The following is a 25,061-nucleotide window of genomic DNA, read 5'->3' on the forward strand; positions in this document are numbered from 1 at the left end:
CTGTTTGGTGTCCACACCCTACACTGTGTGCCAGTGCTTATCGGAGCTGTCCCTCTCATTGGACCAGCCACTTCTCAACTGCCCGAGACTGCCCCTGGGCACTTCTTCGGGAAGAGCTTGCTCTGACCTCCACAGAAAGCATTGGCTGACTTGTCCGTCAATCCTGGGCACTTCAATGATCCTGAGCTTATATTTAGCTAAGATCCACGCCGCACTCGTCACTTTCCAAAAGGCACCACGTGGGCAGCGACAAGTAGAGCACAGCAAAGCCACACCAAACAGCAGCCGGGCTCCCCCACCCCCAGGCACGAATCCTGCTCCTGCCCCTCCACCTTGGGAAGGCACGCTCAGGTCCTATGCAAGCACCAACAAGGTTCCAAATGACAGCAGGCCATGGGTCACTTGAAAATAATCCCACGCTTGAAATCGAATCCTAGTGGTCATGGGTCAGTCGAACATCAAGGAAGTGCCTGCACCCCACCCCCACCCCATCCCCCATGGCCTGCCTCTGAAGCCGGTCTCTGCCTGTGAGTACTTAGCTGAATGGAACCTGGTTTCTTTCAGATGGAGTGGACGGTGGGGTTTTGCTGCAGCCTGAAGTGGAACCTGGTGGTGGAGTGGTTGTGCATAGGGCTGCTAACGGCAAGGTCAGCAGTTCCAAACCACTAGCCATTCCTTGTGAGAAAGAGGAGGCTTTCTACTCCCATAAAGAGTTAGTGACATTTTTGGAAACTCAGAGGGGCAGTTCTTCTCTGTCCTATATGGTCACTATGAGTCGGAAATGACTCAATGGCAGTGAGGTGTTTTGTTTCTTGATAGATGTTCCACGAATGGCCAGATAACAACTATTTTGGGGTTTGAGGTCTCCGCTGCAACAGCATAACCCTGCGACGACAGGGTGACAGCAGCCATCAACAGCATGCATGACCATGTGCCAGCCAAACACTCTTTACCAAAGCAGGCAGCCGGACGAGAGGTGCCAGGCCCTGCCACAGAACTCAGGCTACCTGGAAGTGCTGTAGGGGCATCTGCAAATGTTTGGCTTAACTTTGTTTTAGGCAGTTAGGAAACTGTATGAACATATGCCCACTTAATGCATCATCATCATTTTTAACGTGACGGTTAGCGTCTTGGAGGAAGCCTCTCGCCACCGCTCTGCATATCCCCGAGGAGACTGGCTTAATGCCTACGAGCCGGCTCCAGGCATCAGACAGATGTGAGTCTTGTACCACCACTTACTAGCGGTGTGACTTTGGGCAAGTTACTTTAGATCTCTCAACCAGCATGGCCAGGGAACCTTCAAGTAGAGTGGACACTGGCCAAACGGATGGGGCAGGGTTTGGGAGGCCCCTTTTGCAGGCTCATGGGAGGACAGAGGGCCAGTGCAGCTGAAGCAATGGGGAGACACCCAGGGGGCTCCATTGATGTGCAGTATTTCCCCGGGGCCCCAGAATACTCCGCTAGCTTGGCTGCTCTGGTGCATTCCAGTTGATTGAAGCTTATTTCTCATTATTACTGGTGAAGAAATCGACGTTTTCAAAGATCTCACTCCTCTTGAACGGACACTCAATGCCCATCAAAGTGGCAGTCAAGAAAGCAAACGGTGCCTGCGGTACGGGATACCCTAGCTGGCCAAGAGCTCGTGAGAGCGCTGAAAAGCAAAGCTGCTACTCTGGTGGCTGAAGAGTGCCGGGCCCAGCCAAGGTGTTCGCAGTCAGGTCACACACACGTGGAAGCCGGATGTGCGAAAGGAAGACTCGGCCCCTGCAGTCACGGGCGTTGGCAGCGAGAGCCTCGTGTCCCGCGGGCTGCAAGAACGAACCAGTTTGTCTTAGAGGACGTCCAGCCAGAATGCTCCTTAGAGGCAAAGTCTCGCGGTTTGGACACATCTTCAAGAAGAGCCGATCACTAGACAGGGACAATCCTGCTTGTGGCAGAGAATTACCGTAGCAACAATTGTGAAGATGGCGCAGACCCAGCAACATTTTGTTCTGTGCTAAACAAGGTCTCTGAGGCAGAGGCAACCCAGGGCCCCTCGCCCGCACCGCTCATTATCATGCCAGAGCCGTTTCGGACCGGAACTCGCTGGTTTCGGTTTCTACTAGCTTATGCCACCGCTTCTTGCTACCGGACTGGGCTCTCCCGAGGAAGAAGGGGCAGTTTTGCAATTATCTTAGCAGCTCCCGAGGTTAGTAACAGGGCTTCCGTGTCTCTAAGTGGCAGTTTCCTTTGGGGCTGGGGCTTGCTTGGGTCCAGGGGGCGGCAGGACGGGTTGGAGAAGCTAAAAGGAACCCAGCTTGGCAGGAGCTGTGGCCGCTGGGACTTGTGCTGCAGCCCAGGCTAGGGCCTGGAGCTCCAGGGCTGAACCTGGCTTTCTCACTTGCCTGGTGACACAATAAGCATCGCTCGACACCGCAGGGTTCTTCTTGCCCCTTGGAACAATCCCCAGGTTTGTCTCCCTGCTGCTCAAGCCCGCCCCCAGACCCACTGGCTTTTCCTTCCAGCCCTGAACGATATTTTTGTCCCCAGACTTGCGATGCTCCTTTCTGGTACCGGTAATAGAATTTGGATCCTTAATGCCTCTCCATTGCCCACGGCAGCTGTCCATGTCGATTAATGACACGCCAGCAAAAACCAGGCTGTTGAGGCACCTGAACTCGCTGCTGCCAGCGTCCTAGTCTCCTGTTTCCTGATATTGTCCACCACTCTGCCCTGGGGATGGGACCACATGGGTCCCAGTCCTGGAGTTTATCTTAATTAGGTGACATCTGGTGCAGCCCGAACAGTACATGTGCGCACGCTGGTCCTGTGGCCTGAGCTGCGTGTGCAGCGCTGCCGGCTTCTTTGGCCACCAACACTGTGAGCCCAAGGGCGCTCATCCAAGGTTCATCCAAGGGCGATTCTGACCTTGTTGGGGTTCAGCCAAGACCAAAGGTGACTCTGGGGCTAAGCTTCTGCTCTCACTTCCTCTCTCGAGAGGCTGTCCGTAGCTGGGATTGGAGCACTGGCAGCAGAGCAAGCCAGAAACCAGGCCCCTTTGCTTTTAGCCCTTTGTTGGCCCGAGGATCCTGACCGTGGGGTGGAAAGACCTTGAACAAAGACATCGTCGTCATCATGTGTCCTGCTGGGTGCAAGGATGCCCGTGTCCCCAGATGAGGCGTCTCAGCACATCCTCCCCAGGGTACCTTAACCCTGGGGCTGGGCGCTCAATCCCCCCACAGTTCTTCTGACCAACTGTTGCTTCTTCGAAAACCACCTCTGCTGTGTTCTCATGTTTTTCTCCATTTTAGAAATCTTTCTGCAATGACCGTGCTGCCTCCCGCTGCCCAGCACCGTGTCTATTCAAATGCAGCGCTCAGTCCCCAGAGGGTCAGAGGTCGGGCTCTGACTTTCCCACCAACTCCCCTTCACACACCTCACAGCTAGGATCCGGCCAGAGAGCTGGACGGCTGGTCCCGAACACCATCGTCTGCTCACCCCTTGTTAGGCCTCCTGGGGGTCGGTCAGAGAGGGAGGAAGTGATTGATCAAGCAGTGAGAGTTCGGCCAGGGCGTGGGAAGTGGCGCTGAAGGGGCTGTGTCAGGGTGAAGGGTCCTCAGGCCTGCCAGAGAGAGGTCGCTTCCTCCCGGAATCCTTCCCACGGTGTCCCAGTGGCTGAGCGCTCCTCACCTCTGGGGACATCTCCATCCTGTCTATGGTCACGGTTTCTGTATTGTTTGTCTCACACAAGACCTCCTCATGCTACTGCTCACTCGGCCCCAGTCTGGGCAGCCTCCCACTTCACCATTGAACCTTCTCCCCCTGCGTTTGACGCCCACCAGTAGACATGCCTTCTCGCCTCTTCTTCCCCCTTGGGGAGAATGGCTCAGCAGACTAGGCCAAACAGCACAGCTAGATGAGATCACTGGGGAGAGGGGCTGGTACACCTGGGGTGCCAACTGCCAGTGTGCTCGGTTGTCAACCAAGGAGTTAGCAGCTGGAGTCCACCTAGAAGTGCCTTGGAAGAAAGGCCTGGCCATCAAAAAACCCTACAGAGCATACTCCTACCCTAACAAACGGGGCTGGCACGTGTTGGAAACCACTAGTAGGGCCTGACACCCAGGGGGTGGAAGGCAGGAACAACGGAACTTTGGCTCAGAGATTAAAAGCAAAGGAAGTACCCACCAGATGGTGTCTACAGCCAACTCTTCCCCTGGAGGAATCTGCAGTGCCCCCTGGTGGCTGGAGGAGCATATGCAGGCAGGTTAGGGGCTCCCATCACTCCCATCAACTCCCACCAGGCAAGCTGAGCCCTGATGACCTGGATTATAGAGAAATAGGTCACAGGTATAAACAGCAGATAGGTCTCTTGTCCAGTGATTTCCAAATGCTGAAAATTATAGATAAGGCTGTTGTGGACAAAGGTGCAATTTGTCCTCTGGGCTGAAATCTAGCTCGTGTCCTCTGAGCAAGCTGTGCATCCCAGCATGGGCCTGGGCCCGCCCAGAGGAAAGCTGCTGTTTCCTAATGGAGGGCATCTTTCTGTCGGGGACACAGAGGGGCCCTCAGTCCAGCAGCAGCCCTGGCTTCGAAGGCTTCCTTCCAAGAGGGCGACCTTCCAGAGTCAAGCTTTGGCGAAAGGAGACTCTGAAGACCAACTAAAAGATGGGGAGCCTGAAGTCCATGGAAGGGAGGAGCTTACTAGTCATGCAGCTAAACCCAGGCAGAGCGTCTGTCTCAGAGCAGTATGCTTTGTACAGCACTGAGCTAGTCTTCACCCCTAAACCCCTTTGCAGGCATCCAGGCTTCTCTGGCGCCCCACCCTCAGTCCCATCAACTTCCCACTGGCATCTAGCTGCTCTGCACAGTCTTACATTCCCTTTAGGACCAGGCCCACCCAGAAGGAGGGGCGGTGAGAACACCAGTCCCATCTGTGCCCACTCCTATGAATGCCTCACTCACAGGGATCAGGACAGACAGGCTGCAGGTGGAAGCTGAGGAACTAGTGGGGCCCACTAGGCAGCGTGCTGAAGTATCCAGCCCCATGCCTGGAGCAATGGGGCTCGGATGAAGTCGGCCCCGGATACTCAGCTACTGGGCAAACGGGGCGTGCTTTGTCGCTGCAGGTTGCCGGGGTGTCTGTGCCACACCGTAAGGCACATGGGCAGCCACTGTGCCCATCTCCTGAGCCCCAGCCACGTGGAACATCTGGTCGTCAAAGAAGATGTGTGGGCGGATCTTCTCCAGGAGGGGGCCCTTGGGTGCTCCGGCCAGGAACAGGGCCTCGTCTGTTTCCAGGCCCCAGCTGCGCAGGGTCTTGAGAGCCCGGGCACCAGAACTGGCTGCACTGCGTGCAGTCACCAAGTAGGTGCGGATTGGGCACTCCAGCCTCAGGCCCTTGGAGTAGAACTTCTTCTGCAGCCTACCCAGCGCCTCCAGAAAGCCCTTTAGGGGTCCCTGTGAACAGGCAAAGGAAGATGTGAGTGAATCACTCACCCGAACACTAGCCACCACACCAGGTGGGCTCCCCCACCACACCTTGAGTATGAATGCCTTGGCATTGAGCATAGAAATCCTCAGATTTCAAGGATTTCCTCTTGCTTAGATCCCCAATCAACTCTCACAGAAGCCACAATCAAGAGATCGGACAACACACCGCATTAGGTAAGTTTGCACAAGACCTCCTCAAAGCACTGAAAAGCAAGGTTGTTACTTTGAGGACTAAGATGTGCCAGGTCCAAGCCAGGGTATTTTCAATCGCCTCATATGCATGTGAAAGTTGGACCTTGTATAAGGAGGATCAGAGAAGAACCGATGCACTTGAACTCTGGTGTTGGCGAAGATGATTGCAAGGATCATGGACTGCCAAAGGAACAAACAGATCTGTCTAATAAGAATGCTTATTAGAAGCCAAGATGGCGAGACTTCGTCTCATGCTATCAGGAGAGACCAGCCCCTGGCGAAGGGCATCGTGCTTGGTGAAGTGGAGGGGCAGAGAAAAGGAAGAAGGCCTCGGGGAGATGGATTGGTACCGTGGCTGCAACAGGCTCAAACATACGAACGATTGGGAGGATGTCACCGGGTGGACGGGGCTGTGTACATGGGGTCACTATGAGTCGGAACCAACTCAATAGCACCTAACAATAATCACAAAAATAAGCTTCCAAGGCTCCCTAAACCTTTTACTTTTGCTGCATCTGGAAGCACAGTGGGAGGTTTCTCGCCTTCCATGTGCAAGCCCCGTGTTCAACTCCTGGCCTGGGCACCTGCAATTCCCCCCATCTATCAGTGGAAGCTTGTGGATGGTGGAGATGCTGAACAGGTTTTAGCAAGACTTTCAGATTCAGATAAGGAAGAACAGCCTGGTGAACTACTTCTGAAAGCCAGCCAGTGAACACCCCCTGTGGATCACAACCGGCACCACGGCCCCTGTGGATCACAACCGGCACCACCGAGCATGGGGATGACCCAGGAGCAGGCAGCAGTGTCTCCTCCCGCTGTGCACGGGGCGTTGTGAGCTGGGGGTTGACCTGACAGCAGCTAACAGCAATGACAACACACCCCCTGCCAGGGCTACTGTGTGCTCGACTGTAGGCAACTGTGTGCATCTGGGTGGCTGTGTCATTGCGACTGTGGTCATCTGGGTCAGGGCAGCTGTGCCAAGGTAACTGTAACGGCAGGTCAAGCCATGTGTGCACCAGGGACACGGGGTCTTCCCCGGAGCTCTGTCAGGGTGGCCTTCGGTGCCCATCAGCGGGGAGGATATTAAAAATACTTGGCAGCTACGACCTGGCTATTGGACAGTGCATAATGAAGGCTGAAGAAAGACTCGTGCGTTTGAATCGTGGTGCCGGCGAAGAATATGGAAAGGATCCTGGACTGCCAAAAGGACAAACAGATGTTTGGAGGAAGTATGGCCAGTGTGCTCCTTAGAGGCATGAATGGTGAGATTTTGTCTCACATACGTTTGACATGTTATCCACAGAGACCGGTCCCTGCAGGAGGACGTGATGCTTGGTAATGTAGAGGGGCAACAAAGGAGGGAAAAGCCCTCGGTGAGACGGGTTGACCATGGGCTCAGGCACAGGAATGATCGTGAGGACGGTGCAGACCTGGGCAGGGTTTCTTCCTGTTAGACACAGGGGCACCGTGGGTCAGAACTGACTCGATGGCACCTCACAACAACAGCAGGGCATCGGCACCCACCCTCCAGTCTGAACAGACTCCACCTGCAAAGAGCTGCTGAATGTCAGCCTTGCCAACCGGGCACATGGGTGTCCCAGGGTGTCAGGCTCAAGCACGCTGGCACAGGGGGAAGGATTCATTCACACCATGTTGAGAACAGTGAAGTATAGTGAGGACTTGTAGAGAAAAAAAGAGCGCGAAGAAGAAGAAGGAGGAGGAGGAGGAAGAAGAAGAAAAAGAAGTTCTGTAATCGCAGCTGGAAACAGGGAAAAGTTCTAACCTTGGAGGCACCTCACTTGCCGGGTGTGGTAGTCACCTAATCTGGTGTCAATTTAAGGATTAAGAGTGTAGGGGTGGAGTCTAGGCTGTCAATCTGGAGATAGCCAATGAGACTTCTGTGTGGGCATGGCCTTCTGAGGATTCTGGGAAATCTGGTACTTCCTCCTTGGAGGCAAAGACACCGCTCTCTTTGCTACTCCCTGGGAGACATTGCAGAAGACAAGCCACATGGACGCAACCAGACCTCAGAAGCTGGAGAAGCCACAGAGAGAGACCCCTGCCAGCACTGAGATGCTTACAGTGCCACTGGATCCAAAGACTTTCTACCCACTGGTTTGCGATTGTCCTGCATTTGGCTTCATTGCATGTGTTTCGTGAGTCTGAAGAAGACCTTATAGATTGGTATTGGATATATGGGCTAATATTGGACTTATGGCCTTGGACTGAACTGGGTTGGGATGTTTTCTCAATGTCCAATTCCTCTTGCATATAAACCTCTCCCTTATATACATATGTGTGTTTATGAATTTGTTTCTCTAGTCTCCCCAGACTAACACACCGGGTGACCTGCAGCACACAGTGGTCTCCAGGGCCTCTGCCCACTTCACAGTGGTAAAACGATCCTACTCTGGCTTCCCAAGGATCGCCAAGGGAACCGAGGGGAATGGGGGTGAATTGACTGCTCCGGAGCCACAGTGAAGTCCTGGGACCTGCTGGGAGGGCAGAGAGGGCCTCTGGGAGTACTGCGCATGCACACCAAGTTTTGATCCAAGCACCAATCACAGCTCCCAGGAAGCCTGGGAGTCCCAACAGCTCTGACCCCAGGGAGTTTCTCCCAAGCTCTCCTCAAGATGCTGAGCAGTGTAAGGCTGAGTGAAGGTCCCCGAGGGAGGGATGGGTGGGAGGCGGTTGGGTCTCCCTACACCAGTCCAGCTCTTCCTTTCTTCCAGGGAGGGGAAGAGGGGCTTATTGAGTGGCTGGAAGCTTATTCAAGGGGGTGGAGACGCCCAGAGAGAGTCGGAGTGCTCAAGAAGGGCTGAGGTTCCCTGAAAGAGAATGGGGAGCTCAGGCAGAGGATGGAGGCTTCAGCGAGGTGACAGGCTTCAGAGGGGAAAGCGGGACCTCACATTGGGACTAGTGGTACAAAGAGGGGTGGGGGGCTTCGGAGAGATGAAAGAGCTTTCGTGAGAGGGAAGGGGCTTTGGAGGGACTTCAGAAAGGGGATTGGAGCTGTGTAAAAGTGGTAGGGGCTTCAGAGAGGAGCTTAGCGAGGGGGTGGGGACTTGAAGGAGGGCATCAGCGCGTGGGTTGAAGCTCATCAGAAGCCAGTCAAGAGGGGTGAGGGTTGGAGGTTGGGAGAGGGGCCTTGACTCAATTCTGGGCTGAGCCTGGTATTGGGGCTCAGTCCAAGGGCAAGTTGTGGGGTGCGGCTTTCTCCACTTGGTTCCCGGGACTATCTGGAGTACCTGGGCCAGAGGCTTGTTCTCGTGGGCTTTCTCATGCTCAAAGAACCTGTCCAGCCCATGGGCCTTGACAATGCGCTCTGACTCATCTGAGAAGAGCACAGCGTCCCCGTCGAAGGCCACACGCAGCTGGCTCTGGGACACCATCACATCCTTGCTGGGGCTGAAGATGGTGGCGGCTGCAATCCCTAGGCAGAGAGAGGTCACCATGAAATGGTCCCCAGCTAGGCATTGAGGACCCTCTTGAAAACCCCGAGCTGCCCGTGGGGTGCAGGAAATGGCTATCCCAGGTGATCCTTACCCCATCTCTCTCAACTAAGATTTGGGATAGATCGATTCCATGGCTTGAGTCGTGTCCTCCCCTAAATTGTCAAAATTCTAACCCTTAGGTCTGTCAATAATGAGTTTTGATGGTGTAGTGGATTAAGCACTGGGCTGCCAACCTCAAGGTCAGCTGTTCAAGCCCTCTATCCACACCCTGGGAAGACAGCTGCCTGCTCCTGTAAAGATGTCCAGCCTCAGAAGCTCCGGGGAGCAGTTCTGCTCTGTCCTACAGGGTCGTTGTGGGTCAGAGTCGATTAAATGGCAGTGGTTTTTATACCTTTAAATACAAGCCTGGTTGGACATTAGAATTTTCTTTTCGTTATGTTAATGACACCATGTCAGGGTAGGGTGGGTCCCACACCCAGTCCCATCTGAGCTGTAAAGAGAGCAGAATGGAGAGACCTGTACGAGGAGCCCTGGTGACTCCGCTAACCCCAAGGTCAGTCATTCAAAACCACCAGTCACTCCGTGGGAGAAAGAAGAGGTTTTCTGCTCCTGTAAAGATTCACAGTCTCGGAAACTCACAGGGCAGCTCTACTCTGTCCTACAGGGCTGCTGTGTGCCGGAATCCACTGTGAGCGGAGTTTGGCTTTAAATTTTAACAGACCTACACAGGGGTTCACTAATGGCTCCCTGGAGACACACAGGGCACTGGGAAGGAGCCCTGACTGGTTTAGCCTCAGCTCTCTCTCCTGGTTCTCACACATCTTCACCTCCTCAAGGCAGTCTGAGAATGAATGGCCTGCTCAACTCGGTCTGGGACAGAGATCCTAGGCTGCAGTCTCTGATGGGGTAGGGTGGAGTGGAGGAACTCTCAGTCTACCATCACGAAGGCCCCCAGGCTGACGGCACCAGACATGTCTGTCTCTGCAGACTCCCTTCAGCCCTGGGTTTCCCCCGGGCTGGAGCTGCACCAGACAACACAGAGAGAGTTCTCAGAGGCCAGACCCTTGGGCAGCCAGCTCAGTCGCTCCCTATTCTTGATCAATTCAAACTCCACTTCCACCCTGTCTTTGGATCACAGGGACAGGTCTGACAGATCTCTGTGGGGAGTGGGCAGTACCAGCTTGGGAGTTCCTTACAGCAGGCTGCTGTAAGCAAGAGCAGGCCCTTGCTTACAGGTCAGACACCTGCTCAGCTCAGCCATTGCTGGAGCCAAGAGAAAGCCCGCCCTAAGCAGGCTCCCTTCCTGACCACTCCCCTGCTCCCTAGCCCAGGGTCAAAGTACAGATACAGATGTACACTAGTGCCAGGGCCCTGGAGGGTGTGCCACCCAAGGAACCGGCTTTTGGTTAAGCAAGGCTCTTGGAGCTCCCCAGCAGCTCAGGGGGAGAGAAGCTGGGCACCCAGCCGGGAGACAGCATGCAAGAGGAAGAGACAGGATTCTTTTGTTGGTGGCTAAAGACCCCACCACCAGTGTTTGGCTTGAGAAGCCCTCTCCGGTAGATCTACAGGCAGCACTTCCTCCTCTGTGGCCTGTTCTCTTCCAAGTGCAAGGGGATTCACAGCCTCCCGGGAGGCCTGAGACAAGGTACGATCCCACATAGAACTGCCCCACAAGAGACACATGGGTGGGGGTCACAAGAGGCACATGGGGTGGGGTCAGGTGGGAGTTGGAATCTCTTTGCCAGCATTTGAAATTGGGTCTCCTAACCCCACCCCCACCCCCCAGCACTGGGCAGCTAGCTCCATTGCTGGAGAAGCTGGGCAGTTCCCAGGCCCACTGCCCAGGCTGAACTGGATACAGACTTTCTTCCCCAGAGAGGGGCAGAAGGTGCCCAGAGTCACACAGGAATCATCCCACCTGAGCCGACCTGGAGGCGTTTTAGAAGGCAGCAGTTGGTTGCCTGGGCCATAAGAAGGGTTTCCATGGAAACGGGAAGCTGGGAGTTGCTTACGAGTTCAAGCTCCCTTAACATGGTAGGACAACAGGCAGGAGAGGGAGAGACCCCAAACCAAACCCACCGTCTCCTAGCCGATTCTAGCCCCTAACAACCCTCAGGGTTTCCACGTCTTTAAACCATCCTGGAAGCCACAGGCAGTGTGTCCCCCCAGACCACCCACGTCAGGGAAAACACCAGCTGCCAGGGCTCGTATGAAAATGCGATAGGTAGGGCTTTGCTCTCAGTTTACAAGGCAGGTGTCAGGAATTAGGGGACACTGTGCAGCTGTCCCTTCCAGTTAGCAGGGCACCCTCCAGCACCTGCTTGGAGCTCTCGGACCAGCCCTCCACCCTGGGGCTCTCTTCCTTAGACTCTCGGTCTCCCCCTCCTCAGTCCAACTCACCTTCATCGATGGCTTCCTGCACCTTTTCCGCATCCGCTGACAAGTAGAGGTTGGTGTGATAGGCCTTGAGATAGCAGATGGGGCTGTTCCCACCTGTCATGCAGAACCGCTCGATGAACAGGTCTGCAGAGGAAGCAGAGTTCCGAGTTGAGGGCAGGGCCAGCCCCAAGGACTTCAGAGGGGTCACTCGGTCCAGTAGTGGGGATGGGAGGTGGGCATCCTGATTCTTCGTGTAATTGTAGGCCAGCGTCCCTCCTCTCTGCGCCCCTCTCCATCCTTCTTCATCCATGAAATCACCCTTCTCTAGCCATTGCCTGGCTCAGAGCAGCAGGCTCTTGTCAGTGAGTCATAAAACTCAGGAGGTGGGGCCCCCAGCCACGACTGATATGGGACCTTGCCTTTCTGGTTAAAGCTGATTGGGTGAGAGGAAAACACGTGAGCCACTACTCAAGTGGGCTCTTTTTCCTTGCCTGGATTGATAGGCAGCTACTACCCAGGTGACACAAACAGTTAAGAGCTTGGCTCTAACCAAAAGGTCAGTGGTTTGAGTCCACCCAGAGGCACCTCGGCAGAAAGCCCTGGCAATCGACTTCCACACACTTCTATTCCACAGAGCATAGCCCTTCCCTGACAGGCCTGACGTCACCGTGGGCTATAATCAACTCCATGGCAACTGGCTTGGTTTGAACCGCACACGCAGCTGCCAGGGTGGTGCAAATATTTGCCGGGGGTGGGGGGTGTTTAAATGGCTGTTGGTCGGAGCCTACTGAGTTACTCTGTCACTGGTAGGGGACATGCGAGGCCCAGCGGGGGTGACTCAGGACCCCGCTCCACCACCAGCTGGGCGCTCTTCTGATTCCGTTGTGACTATGCCACATGGAAATGTTTCCATTTGTCACTCCCATTCCCAGCGACTGGAAATTACAATGGGAAAATGTCCTACTGCGTGCCCTTGGTTGCTTAAAGCAAGAACCCGCCAACTCGTCAGTTGCAGCCATGTTCAGGAAAGCAAAGAAGCTTACTATGGGGAGAAAGACAGGGTTTTAAAAAAAGAGAAACAAGGAACAGACTTGCAAAGGAAAGCAGAAGAAAGGGCTCATGCCACTCAGAGATAAAAACCCAGTTTACCTTCCTCGTATTCAGGCTTTTTGAGGCCCTGTTGACTTCCTGTCTGTGGTCTAAATTAACCCATTGACCCAACCTTCTAGTTGATTCTGACTCACGGGGGGGGCGCCATAGGACAAGGAAGAATAACCCAGCGGGACTTCTGAAGCTGTAATCTCTACGGAAGCAGACGGCCACTTTGTCCCCTCTGCAGAGCAGTGGACGGGATCAAGTAGCCCGGACCATGACCACAGCACTGGGGCAAACAGCCCTCAAAGTTGCCCCTCCTCGCTCCACAACAAACCAAACTAACTCACAATGAGTGACCCTACAGGACAGGGTAGAAACTGCCCTTGTGAGTTTCTGAGACTGTAATGGGAGAAGAAAGCCTCATCTTTCTCTCGTGAGCAGCTGGTGGTTTCGAACTGCTGACCTATGGTTAGCAGTCTAACAAGTAACCACAACACCACCAGGGCTCCCTCAGACACACACACACCCTCTGGAAATCTAATAAAGGAGTCTTCTTCGCCTTGAGCTAGGTTTGGAAGGTCTGTTGCTTTCATTCAAGAGTTCCAGTAGTTCTCAACCTATGGGTCGAGACCCCTTTGGGGGTCGAGCGACCCTTTCACTGGGGTCGCCCGATTCAAGACAGTAGCAAAATTAGTTATGCAGTAGCAACGAAAATAATTTTATGGTTGGGGGTCACCACAACATGAGGAACTGTATTAAAGGGTCTTGAAAAAAAAATGAAAAAAAAAAATAAAAAAAATAAAGGGTCTTGGCATTAGGAAGGCGGAGAAGCACTGGTTTAGACAAACGTGAGGGGATTTGGGGCATAAACCATGAAGGTGGGAGAGGGAGTGAGCACTAGAACTGAAGGTGATAACACACTCACCAACTCATTTTAAAGGCAATTGAATCATGGTGGGGGGGTGTTCTGAAATTGTAATGATTGTACAGTTCTTGATATAATTGAACTGTCGAATTGTGTGATACGTGGATTAAATGCCAATAAAACTGTTAAAAGAAAACACCTAGGTACAACAAGGGGATGAAAAAGGGTTTAGACAAACCTATCTGAGACGACAGCACTTGCTGCCCCCAGCAGCGCATTACAGAGGGGGAAACCGAGGCACAGAGGCAGCCAGTAGCTTGCTGGGTCAGTGCCTGCCTGTGCAGCGCTGTGTTCTAGCTGGGCTGCAGCGGCTGGCTAGAGTCCAACTGTTAGGCAGCCAGGGTGTTTTTGCAGCCGGTCAGGAGGTTAGCCCATGGTAGCTTGCCGTCAGTCTCGGGTGACTATCTATCCACACTCAGAAAGTCAGCGAGGGTCTGGGGTTACCAGCCCGTGTGGCCTCACCCTGCCTGCTGTGGCCCCGAGCCCAGAGGCCTGGCGAGGGGTGGCAGCGCGCGGCCCCTCCTGCTCACCGTAGTGGTTGATACTGTTGATGAGACGCACTCCCACTTGCGCGTGGTTGTTGGTCATGAGGACGATGTCGAAAAGGTCCTCACTGTCGGGGTACAGCTCCCGCAGCCTCCTGTTCACAGCCTCCAGAGCCTGCGTGGGCGAGGGCACAGGGGGCTCAGCCCCAGAGCACGCGGGGGCGGGGGGAGCTGAGATCCCCTGGGGCAGGGCGTCGGTGGCCAGGTTCAGGATGGCATCAGTGAGCGGGTGCTACCTTCTCGTCAAGCTGTTCTCTCTCACTTGGATCCCACAGAGGCACACAAATGGATGCGTGGGCGTCAAAATCCAGCCCGTGCTCCATTGCTCAAACTGGTGACCTGGCACGGTTGTGGATGTTAGCTGCCATTGAGTCACCCCCAAGGCATGGCAAAACCCCATGCACAATGGGATAGGACCGCTGTGATCGTCGATGCCCACTCAGAGCGACCCTCTAAGACAGGGGGGAACCACCCCATGGGAACGCGGCCCAGCGGGGACCCCCTTTCCGTCTCTCCCTCGGGTACTCGGCCCCTAGGAACTAGTGGTGGGACTGCACCCTCACCTTCACGAAGGCGAAGGCGGGCCCCGGGCTGAAGGGCTCGTTCTCGTGTTCCAGCTGGTAGCGCACGTACTCCTCCACGCCCTGCTCCGTGTAGATCCGCTGCTCCTCGTCCATTCGGAACAAGGCTCGCGAGGACACGGCGATGGTGACTGCGTTCTGGGGCTTGGGCTGCCGGGATGCAGGAGGGAAGAAGGCTGTTCACACTCCCGGAGCACTGGCAGGGGCGCCTTGTCAGGCCCCTCCAGGGAGAAGGCCAGTCCCAGTCCTTGCCCTAAGGAGACTCAGGTAGGAGCAGACCTAGGTCAGGCCACCCTCTGGGCAGGGCAGAGCTAGGGACTGGGGAAACCTTGGGAGGAGCACAATCGGATGCGATGGACATGCAAACCCATTACACAATAGAAACCCGAATGCCAAGCATGTAGCCAAAGATCTCCAGACATGCCCTTAGTAAGAAATGGTGCTGGAACATGACAGCTGCATAAGAACATTGACCTCCACCCCATAGCTTACTCCTGAACACCAGACATCCGAACTCACGGCTCCAGTCAAGCTTGACATGCTCAAAGTAAAAGTCCCACCCCTTTTCATCACCTCAGTGCTCAGCACCACCATCCACCCCATTGCCCAAGATAGATGCCCAGGAGTCAGCCCGGCGCTGTTGCCTAACCAATGAACCACCAAAACCCATCCATTGGACTTCTAGACCCCATCCACTTCTATGGGGTGGCAGTTACATAATCTCGTGTCAACTTGTGAAGGGGTGGAGGATGACCTCATTTGGAGGCACAGAGATAAATAGCCGATTGGAGGCCAGTTACAGACTCTGCTTTGTCTTCCTGTTGACAAGCCACATGGGGCCTATACTAATGGGAGCCAGAGCCTTGGGGCTAGAGGAGCCTCGTGGAGACCCACACCAATGCTGAGATACTTCCTCTGCTACTGGATCCACAAGGCTTTCCACCCACCGGCCTGGGATCTTCCTGTACTCAACATTATTGCATGTGCTGCATGAGTCTGAAGAGGAAATTATAGACTGGTATTGCACATATGGGCTAATATTGAACTTATGGACTTGATCTGGACTGGGCTGTTTTCTCAATATACAATTGCTCTTTATATAAAACTCTTTCTGTACACATATGAGTGTCTATGGATTTGTTTCTCTAGTCTACCTGGACTAACACATATGGCCACTACCACAGTCCAGGGCCTCATTCTGTCTCACCCACCCTCAGTCTCTCCTCCAATTGTGGCAAGAGGGGAATTTCTAAAACCCAGATCTGAGCATAGCTCACCTCTGCTTGAAACCTTTCCACAGTGCCCACGCTTATGGGCAGCTTTTAGCCCACCTTTGGCAGCCCTTCACAAGAGAATCCTCCACTCCACTCACCCACTCACCCCTCCGCTTTGCCCCCTTTGTGTGTTTGGACCTCTCTGCTCCCTGAATATGCATTCACTCCCCTTCTCCCTGCCGAGCCACTCTTTCCCAGGTTCTAGCCAGCTAACTTCTAGACAACTTTTTAGCCTCAAACTAGATGTTAACTCCATTCTGGGCTGAAGCCTGGGACTCAATCAAGACCCCTGTCCACTGTGCTGGGGGTGCTGCAGAAATGATCCCTGCCTCTAGGGAACTTATGACCTATTCCCAGGGCAGAGATTTGAGATTGATACCAGCCTTTAGAACAGTGGTTCTCAACATGTGGGTCGAGACCCCTTTGGGGGTTGAACAACCCTTTCACAGGAGTCACCCAATTCATAACAGTAGCAAAATTACAATGGTGAAATAGCCATGAAAATAATGTTATGGTTGGGGGCTCATCACAACATGAGGAACTGTATTAAAGGGTCATGGCATTAGGAAGGTTGAGAGCCACTGCTTTAGAAGGAGCCCTGGTGGAGCCTTGGCGGTGTAGTGGTTAGGAGCTGGGATGTAATCTGCATGGTTGGCTGTTTGAAGCCACCAGCAGCTCTGCCAGAGAAAGACTGGACTTCTACTCCTGTGAATAGTTACAGTCTTGGAAAGCCACAGGGGTTCTCTATGAGTCAGCATTGACTCGATGGCAGTGAGTTTTTCCAGAAGAACATAGCTCAACAGAACTTCCTGTGGCAATGGAAATGTTCTATAGTCTGTGTTGTGCAAAGAGATATCCACTACCTGACATTTGCCTGTGAAACATTCGGAATGTGGCCAGTGAGATTGAGGGGATGGATATTTTAAAATTGTATTTAATTTTAATTAATTTCAATTTAAATGGCCACATGTGGATAGAGGCTATCATGTTGAACAGCGCAGCTTCACAACTGCAAAGTAGGAACGGGAGATCAACACGTTTTCCAAACCCATGTGGTGACCTTCAGCTTGCATTTGACTTTTAACCTCAGCCAGGATGGGGTCTGTGGCTGGCAGGGTCAGTGTAAGGCGGCAGTGTGGGCAGGTGTCTCACCTTTGAGGTGCAGCCCAAAGGCCTCTGCTGGTTGCTGACCCCACTGTGTGTGTGTGTGTGTGCTTAGCATGGACACTACCTAACTCCCTGGGCAACTGAGAGCCTTGAAGAAGAGAAGGTAAAGTTAAAAGCGGGAAAGAAAAGAGGTGCTGGAGGGATGGCTGGGGATGGTGAAGGTCACGGGAAGAGACCCACTCTCATAAGTCCAGGAAGCCCTGAGGATCTTTAACAGAGAGTCTGAGCTTGTCTTCTCTCCTGAGCAGATTACCTTGGGGACAGACCCATCACCTCTTCAAGGACAGAGAGCCAGCTTCCCTCCCACCCAGCCCAGGCAGGTTCCCAAGCTGGCTGCTGCAGGATAGGCAACCAGCCAAGGTCTCTCTCCTAACTCTCTGTCCCACAGTCCCTGCCAGATTGCTGAATCCAGGGCCCTCTGGCTCAGCAGCTACCCAGATACCATCCTACCCTACCTCGGGCCAGTTTAAGAAAAAAATGGCCTGGCTGCCCTTCCTAGTAGTCTCTGGGGAAAGAGTCATAGAGAGGGGCAGAGAATCACCCTAGGCCACACAACAAAGTGAAAGCAGAGCCAGAATGAGATCCCATGCTTTGGCCTCTAGACCAGACCTGATTCACACAGCAGCCCCTCTGATGAGTGTCCCTGAACAGTCCCCAAAAGACCTAACGCTGTAATCTCAGCTCCTCTCGAGACAACCCCTCTGCGTATCCATTCCCATGATACCCTGCCCAGAGGATGTCTCTAGGATAGTGGTTCTCCATCTTCCTAATGCTGCGACCCTTTCATACAGTTCCTCATGTTGTGGTGACCCCAACCATAAAATTACTTTTGTTGATACTTCATCACTGTCATTTTGCTACTGTGATGAATTGGGCGACCTCTGTGAAAGGGTCGTTCGACTCCCGAAGGGGTTATGACCCACAGGTCCAGAACTGCTGCTCTAGGCCTGGTTCCAGTTCTGAGACCTGGAGGTCAGTTCAAGTTGGTTTGTGCCCTTGCTGTACCAGCGGTGAAGTTTAACATCTTGTCACTACCACCTGCTCATTCCCCGGGGACACTTGCTACATGTAGCACACAGGACTGAGCATGTTACACAGGGTCTTGTTAGTTGCTGTTGAGTTTGTTTCCCCTCCTGGCAGCCCCACGTGTACAGAGTAGAACTGTGCCCTAGGGTTTTCATGGCTGCCAATGCCAGGGGCAGCCCTGTCTCCAAAAGCACCTCTGGGTGGGCTCAATCTGCCAGCCATAGACACTTAACCCCATAAACCTCACAATCACCCGCAGGTATTGTTCGTCCATCCCATCTGACAGATGGAGAGATTGAGGCTTAGGGAGGACAAATGACTTGTCCAAGTTAACACAGCCAATAAATGGCAAGTTAGGACATGGCCATAGCTTCTGTATGACCTTTGTAGATTTGGGCCAAGCCGGACATGACTTCTTTCCTCCCTAGCTCTCCCCTCCCAAGAAGGAAACTGAGAGACACCAGGGAAAGCCTTCACAGGGAGGCTCTGGTGATCCAGAGGCGGGGGCACACAGCTTCAGACTGCTGGCTCTATGGGCAGAACCTTGCCTCCCCCACTACTGTTCCCACACCGCACCCGTGCAGGAAAGATGCATCCCAGCTGGGGCATGTGAGTGGTCTGGCCAGACTCCACAGAGCTGAAGGAAGCAGATGAGAGAGAAGCCAGAGCCAAGGGGGCGGCCACTGGGTCGCTCAGGAGCCAGGAGCCTCCAACAAGGTAAAAGCAGGTGCCAAGTTTGCACTCAGGGCGTCACCCAGCCCCTGAGAGAGGCACAGATGGCTCACCAAGGCCAGAGCACTCAGAGACCCTTCTGGGACTAGTCTCAGCGGGCCGCCACCTGTCATGTGTTGTCAAGTACAGCTAGGGACAGAAGCTCCTCCAGAAATCAGAGAGAAGCCCAGATCCTAGACTGGTAATTGAGTAAGAACATTCTGCATCCCAGGGCTCAGCCTGGAAACCCTGGGATCCTGGGAGCCAGGGTGCTGCCAGCTCTCTGCGCCCACCATGGCTGGGCTGCAGGCCCATTACTCTGGCTTGGAGAACATGGGGGTGGGGGCTGGGGAGGAAAGCCCAGCCCTGCCTGCCTAGGGAGCTCCCATTTAGACTAGCATGAGTCTGCCTGCGGTGCCCAAGATAGAAACAGAGTCAAAGCTGTTATTTCTAGAAGGACTTATCTGGAGAAGAGAGGAACTAGCTGTAGACTGAGGAAGTCCTCAGTTCCCATGAGGCGAGGCCCCTTTGGGGCCTTGAGGAGTTACATAGGTCCCGCTGGGCCCCTGGGGTGGAGAATAAACCCAGGCCAGGTCCCGATGGAGCTCATGAGGCCCAAAGCCCCTACAATAGCCTGTGGGAGGAGAGGCCACAGTAGGAAGGAGGAGAGATGCCCGAACCCTGGGCTTCTGCCTCACAGAAAACCCAAGGTCAGTCTGAGGAGGCACACCAACCACTGGGCCTGAGCTCCCAGGTGCCTCCCGGTCTAGGGGGACAGAGAATGTTTATTCTCTGCTCACCTCACCAGTCAGAACGCTTTCCTTCCTTCCTCCCACCCCATCCCCCAGGCCACCCATTAGTCCCGCTTCCTGCTCAGGCAGGGACAGCCTTCTCTCAGGTCTGCCTGCTGCCAGCCTCTCCCTCTCCATCCATCATCCACACTGCCCCAGGGTTTTCTTTCTAGAAGGAAAACAGAACCAAGTTAATTCCCTGCAACAGCGTTTTCTTACCTTTTTTTTTTTTCCTTCCCAAGCAGCATAGCCTTTCCCCTAAGTGAACGGCTGGGTGGAACCTCAACCCGGGACCCAAGTATTATCTTATTGTATCACTATGCATTTAGTTTGCACAATCAAATGCAGCATGCGTCTGAATGCTCGTCATAAGTCAATTGGTGAGAATACAGATGTTTGGATTACAACATGTGGTGTGAGTGGCAGGCTGAAGCTTGAGCATCCAGTCCCCTGTGTGTGTGTTTGCTTCCGCTTGCGTAGCATCCAGTCCCCTGTGTGTGTTTGCTTCGGCTTGCGTAGTATCCAGAAAGCCCCGATTCACATCTGTAAGTGCCCAATGGCGAGCAAGAGGCTGTATTTGTTTGCTTGTTGCTTTCAACTACAGGCCTTGCAATTTTTCAAGATTCTCTTCCATAAACAAGAATAAAAAAATTAAATATGTGACTGTTGTTGAGAATATACACAGCAAAAGAGACATCAATTTCGTTTCCACAGGTACAACTTAGTGACCTTGATTGGTACTACTTGAATTTTGCAAGCCTTGCCACACGCCTTTCCTGAGTTGTTTCGCTGCCATTCATATAAGCTCACTTCCCCCTGAGATTCCTACCTCATCTTTCAACTTGCTGTTGACAGTTTGATCCCACATAGATCTTCAGAGAGCACATGCTTAAGGATGGTTTGTTGTTTGTTTTTTTTTTAACTCATTAAGCCAAATTGTTCAGTTTTAAGAAGGGGATCTTTTTGGTTTAAGGTTTAAAGATGAGCTTAGGGCAATAATCTTAGGGGTTCACCCAGCCTCCAGGACTCCAGAAAGTCTAGAATCCATAAGACTTTGAAATTCTTCTACATCTCCCCCCTTTTGATCGGTGTTCTTTTATGGAATCTTTAACAAGATACTCTTGTATTTTTTCTTCCAGTTGTATTAGTCTCTTTATTCTTTTGATAATGAATGAAATGCTTAAGGATCCACTTCAATGCTGCCATCGCCAAGAAAATGGTCGCTCCCTTTATTTAAACTCAGCGTCACAACAGAATATTGTCCAAAATAGTGCTGAGAGAGAAGCTCTGGGGTTGCTGCCGGGTAAGCGTGGGACGGCTGATCTCAAGATTGGCAGTTCAAACCCACCAGCCACTATAAGGAAGAAAAGTGAGGCTACTGCTCCCATAAAGATTTACGGCCTAGGAAACCCTCAACTCTAAACTCACTGTCATCGAGTCAAGCCTGACTCATAATAACCCAATAGGATAGGGTAGAACTGCCACTTGCCTGTGGGTTTCCCAGATTGTAACTTAACGGAAGTAGATAGCTGATCCTTTCTTCTATGGAACGTCTAGTGGTTTTGAACTGCTGACCTTGTGCTTAGAAGCCCAATGGGTAACCCCATACACTACGGGGAGTTCTAGGGAGGGTCATTATGAGTCAGGATGGATTCGATGGCAGTGGGGTGCTTTTCTATTCATTTTAAATGTAGTGCTGGAAGATAAGCCTCTGTGCTATAAGACAATTCACAGTGGCCGAAGCATACCAACCATCCATGGCACATAGATATCGGCTCAAACATACCAGCCACAGAACAGGCATCCAAGGGGCACCTAACAATTCCCACAGCCTAAAGTATCCACCGAACACATGGGCTGCGTTGATCTTCATCTCAAAGTCTTACTTGCTTAAAACCTACTTTGAAAAAGAAAGCCAATACAATGGACCCCTAAAGATGGGGCTCCAATGAGCCTAGTTTGGAACCCCTGAGCCCCACCCCTTGAACAGGGTCCAGGTTCCTTAACATAGAACTCAAGGTCCTCTGTGGGCTTCCGGGCAATCATCCAGCTCTTCTCCCTATGACACTGCACTGTCCCATTCAGGCCTGACTCCAGAGCATCTATCAGAGGCATCTATCTTCAGGCTTTTTATGCCTGCTGCTTCCCCACAGAGGGTTTTACAGCACAGCGAGTATAGCATGTTTCTCCAGCATCACCTGAAGGGGCATCGCTGAGCAGTTTCTATTACCCAGGCAGTTTCCATCCAGTTCCGTGAGATCATTCAATAAGTTAAAGCTAAACTTTTGTATTTGAGAGCCTCTGCGGGGTCAAGGCAGAGTGTGTGAACTTGCCTGCTGGGTAGAGAAAGAAGAAACTGAAGGAAAAAAGACTGAGCACACTGTAGGCCAGTTTTTCATCAATGAAAGCAGGGACGAATTAACGATGATTTCCATGTAGTGCTGTAATGTGCTCATAAAAGATTAATAGGCTTGACTTGTATATTTGGGCTGATATGATGTTAAATCTATTTACAAGCTGGGTGTCATGTGGAGTAAGCCCCTGGTGCATCCCTTCTGGCCATGGATCAAGGACGTGACTAGTCTTGCTGTCATGCATAAATGCATTGGAAAGTGGATTGTTGCAGATGCAGTTAAGGTTAAAAAGTGCACCCTATCATGTGATCTCGCTTAGGATCCCATTGAATTTGTTCTAGTTTTTCATATTTTCTGCTTTATTTTTGATTGAGAATTTTATCTATTTTACTTTGTTGTTGTTAGTTTTTGTTGTTTTTAAAAAATGTTTTTCTGTATATGAAACTCAGGATAGAGGGTAAAAAGAGGAGCTGATACCAAGGGCTCAAATAGAATGTAAATGTTTAGAAACTAATGATGGCAACAAATGTACAAATATGTTTGATACAATTGATGTATGGGTTGTTATAAGAGCTGTAGGAGCCCCCAATAAAATGATCTTTAACATAAAGAAGGACAAAATAATAATAATTCATAAATTGACAAGGGTTCATGAGGGAGGGGGCAGTGGGGAAGGACGGGAAAAATGAGGAGCTGACACCAAGGGCTCAAGTAGAAAGCAAATGTTTTGAAAATGATGATTGCAACAAATGTACAAATGTGCTTCACACATGAATGGATGTATGGATTGTGATAAGAGTTGTATGAGTCCCAATAAAATTATTAAATAAAAATTAAATTAAAAAAATAAATAAAGAACAAAACAAAGGGGAAATAAAGAAGAAGAAAGAAAGAAATGCAGGATAGGTAAATCTATAGGACAGTGACTAGATTAATGGTTCCTTGGGGGGTCTGGCAGAGGGGGTTGGGGGTAAATGGGGAGCTAGTAATGAGTACAAGAAGGAAGAAAATGCTCAAAACGGATTGTGGTGATGATTGTACAACTCCTCTTGATGTGATGAAACTATTCGGTTGTATGATATGTGACTTATATGCCAATAAAACTTGGAAAAAAGAGGGGGAAAACCTCATAGTTTTCATTCATAATGCAACCTTAAAACCATTGAAGTTGGCTGTCCGATGTTTAGACAGGGGCGTGCCTTCAGCGCTTGTCACAGGTGCTATTTTCCATAGAGATGCCGATATGCCTGGGAAATGCCTCCTACTCCAGCTGGGCGGCAGCCCAAACTCCACCTCTAGTGGCATGACACCACCAAGGCTGCCCTGCTCCATAGTCCCTGCCTGCACTAGACTCCCTCCCGCGCTGGGCAGGGTCTCCTGCCTGCCTGTTACCGGGCTCCATCAATGCACCCGGAGCTCCCCAGGCAGGGCCTCCATCTCCCCCCCCCCCCCCGCGGTGCCAGGGGCCTGCAGGTGCACGGGGAGTGAGTATTGATGAGGTGGCCCTCCTGCAGCGGGGTCTTTGGGAGAAGCAGCAGGATGCTTGAAGGTTAGACTCTGGGAGGCATCCTCCGGGCGCACCAGGAGGTCATCAATCAGCCCGGTGGGCCAAGGAACTGATGTCTCTGTATGGGTCCCTGGAGGGCTGAGACCTCCGGGTGGGGTCATGGGCGGGGGTGGGGGGATACTGAAGGTCATTGCAAGGGGAGGAGATCCTGGGCGGGCACACGTTGGGAACTGGGAATCTGAAGCGGGGAGTCCTGTGCCTGGAACGAGCACCCCTACACCTCGCCTTAGGCGCACGACCCCGATCCCGAGCCCCGACGCAGAGACTCCGGTCCATAGCCAAGTGCCCAGATGGCGGAGCCCGGAGCGCTCTGCCAGGAACCGGGTTGCCTGGGCTCGGTTACCAAAACCCCGGGCTCTTCCGCAGGCATCGCTGACCGGCGTTGCCAACAAGTGCTATCGCGGGCGCCCGGGGCTGGGGCGCGAGAGGGAGGGAGCGCCTGGCTTGGAACCCGAGCCCTGAGGAAGAAAGCACCAGAGCCGAGCTCCCAAAATAAACCGGAGCCGGAGCCAAAGCTGGGCCATTCTAGTGCTGAGGGTTGCGCTCCCCTCCCGGAGGGGCACCACTGATCGTTCCCCAGGGGTTTACGTCCCCTCCCCCCCGGGGGTGCATCTCTCCTCTCCCACCCACTACCCCGTGCTCTGCCTTTACCGATTTGGGTTTCTTCTTGGGCGTGACAGTCTTGTCGTTGACAGTCTTGGCTTCTGCCCCGCGCGGGGCCGCCGCGGTCTCTGCTCCCGGCCGGGGCTCGCGGGGGTCCCGAGGTTCCATGTTGGGGCGCTGAGCCGGCCCGGAGGGTGCTGGGGCCACGGGGCCGCGGGGCCCGGCAGGAGGGAGGCGCGTCCGGCCGCGACAAGGGCCGGGCGGGGGAGTGTGCGTGCGAGAGCCCGCCGGCCGCGAGGGCGGGGTGCGGGCCGCCCCGCCTGCCAGGATGCAAGTTGGGGGGGAGGGGGCGGTGGGGTGATCTACTCGCCCTCGGCTGCCTGGATGTTGTGAGCTACTTTGAGGACAGCTGAGCTTTTCTTCCTCCATCGGCCCCCACCCCCACCCCGCCTGTCCCCCACCTCCAGCGCGCTCCAGTGGAGGGGCTGCTTCGGATTCGAGATGTTTCTTCACAGGCCTTCAAGGGCATTCAGCCGAGGGTTTGGCAACTTTCTCCCCAGGCTGGTGATCCACAAGGGAGCAAATTGAAAAACTAGCCTCTCCTCTGCCCCCTCAGATGCGGGGAGCTTGGGGCCCCCCTCGTGGATGGGGAAGAGGTGGTGGTCGCCCAGCTCCATTCACCGCAGGCGGGCAGCTCTTCCACGCCCATGCAAAGGGAGCCCTGAAGTCTGTGGTGAGACAGGGCTTCCCTCTGCCTGGCAGGGGACTGGACTGGAAAGACCCAGACTGGACGCCCCCTACCCCCGCTCCCCCGCCCCAGTGCTTGCTCCCTGGGTGGACAGCAGGGGGCGCGCGCTCCCAGGTTCCACCTGCCCAGCCTGGGATGGTGCTGGAAGGTTTGGAAGGGCTGGAAGAAGGGAGGGTACA

General features: G+C 53.3%; 1 protein-coding gene across 1 annotated transcript; it reads right to left on the reverse strand.

The window, feature by feature from the left end:
- Window positions 1-530: 530 nt before the first annotated feature.
- NT5C1A (5'-nucleotidase, cytosolic IA) lies at window positions 531-24,302 on the reverse strand. Its single transcript, XM_075539286.1, has 6 exons — window positions 24,183-24,302; window positions 14,624-14,791; window positions 14,046-14,175; window positions 11,517-11,639; window positions 8,910-9,094; window positions 531-5,436 (listed from the first exon to the last, which is right to left on the reverse strand). The coding sequence occupies exons 1-6, from the start codon at window positions 24,300-24,302 to the stop codon at window positions 5,071-5,073; spliced, it is 1,092 nt and encodes a 363-aa protein (XP_075395401.1). The 3' UTR covers window positions 531-5,070.
- Window positions 24,303-25,061: the final 759 nt, after the last annotated feature.

Source organism: Tenrec ecaudatus, chromosome 1 (genome assembly GCF_050624435.1).
Source record: "Tenrec ecaudatus isolate mTenEca1 chromosome 1, mTenEca1.hap1, whole genome shotgun sequence".
NCBI classification, from domain to species: Eukaryota; Metazoa; Chordata; class Mammalia; order Afrosoricida; family Tenrecidae; genus Tenrec; species Tenrec ecaudatus.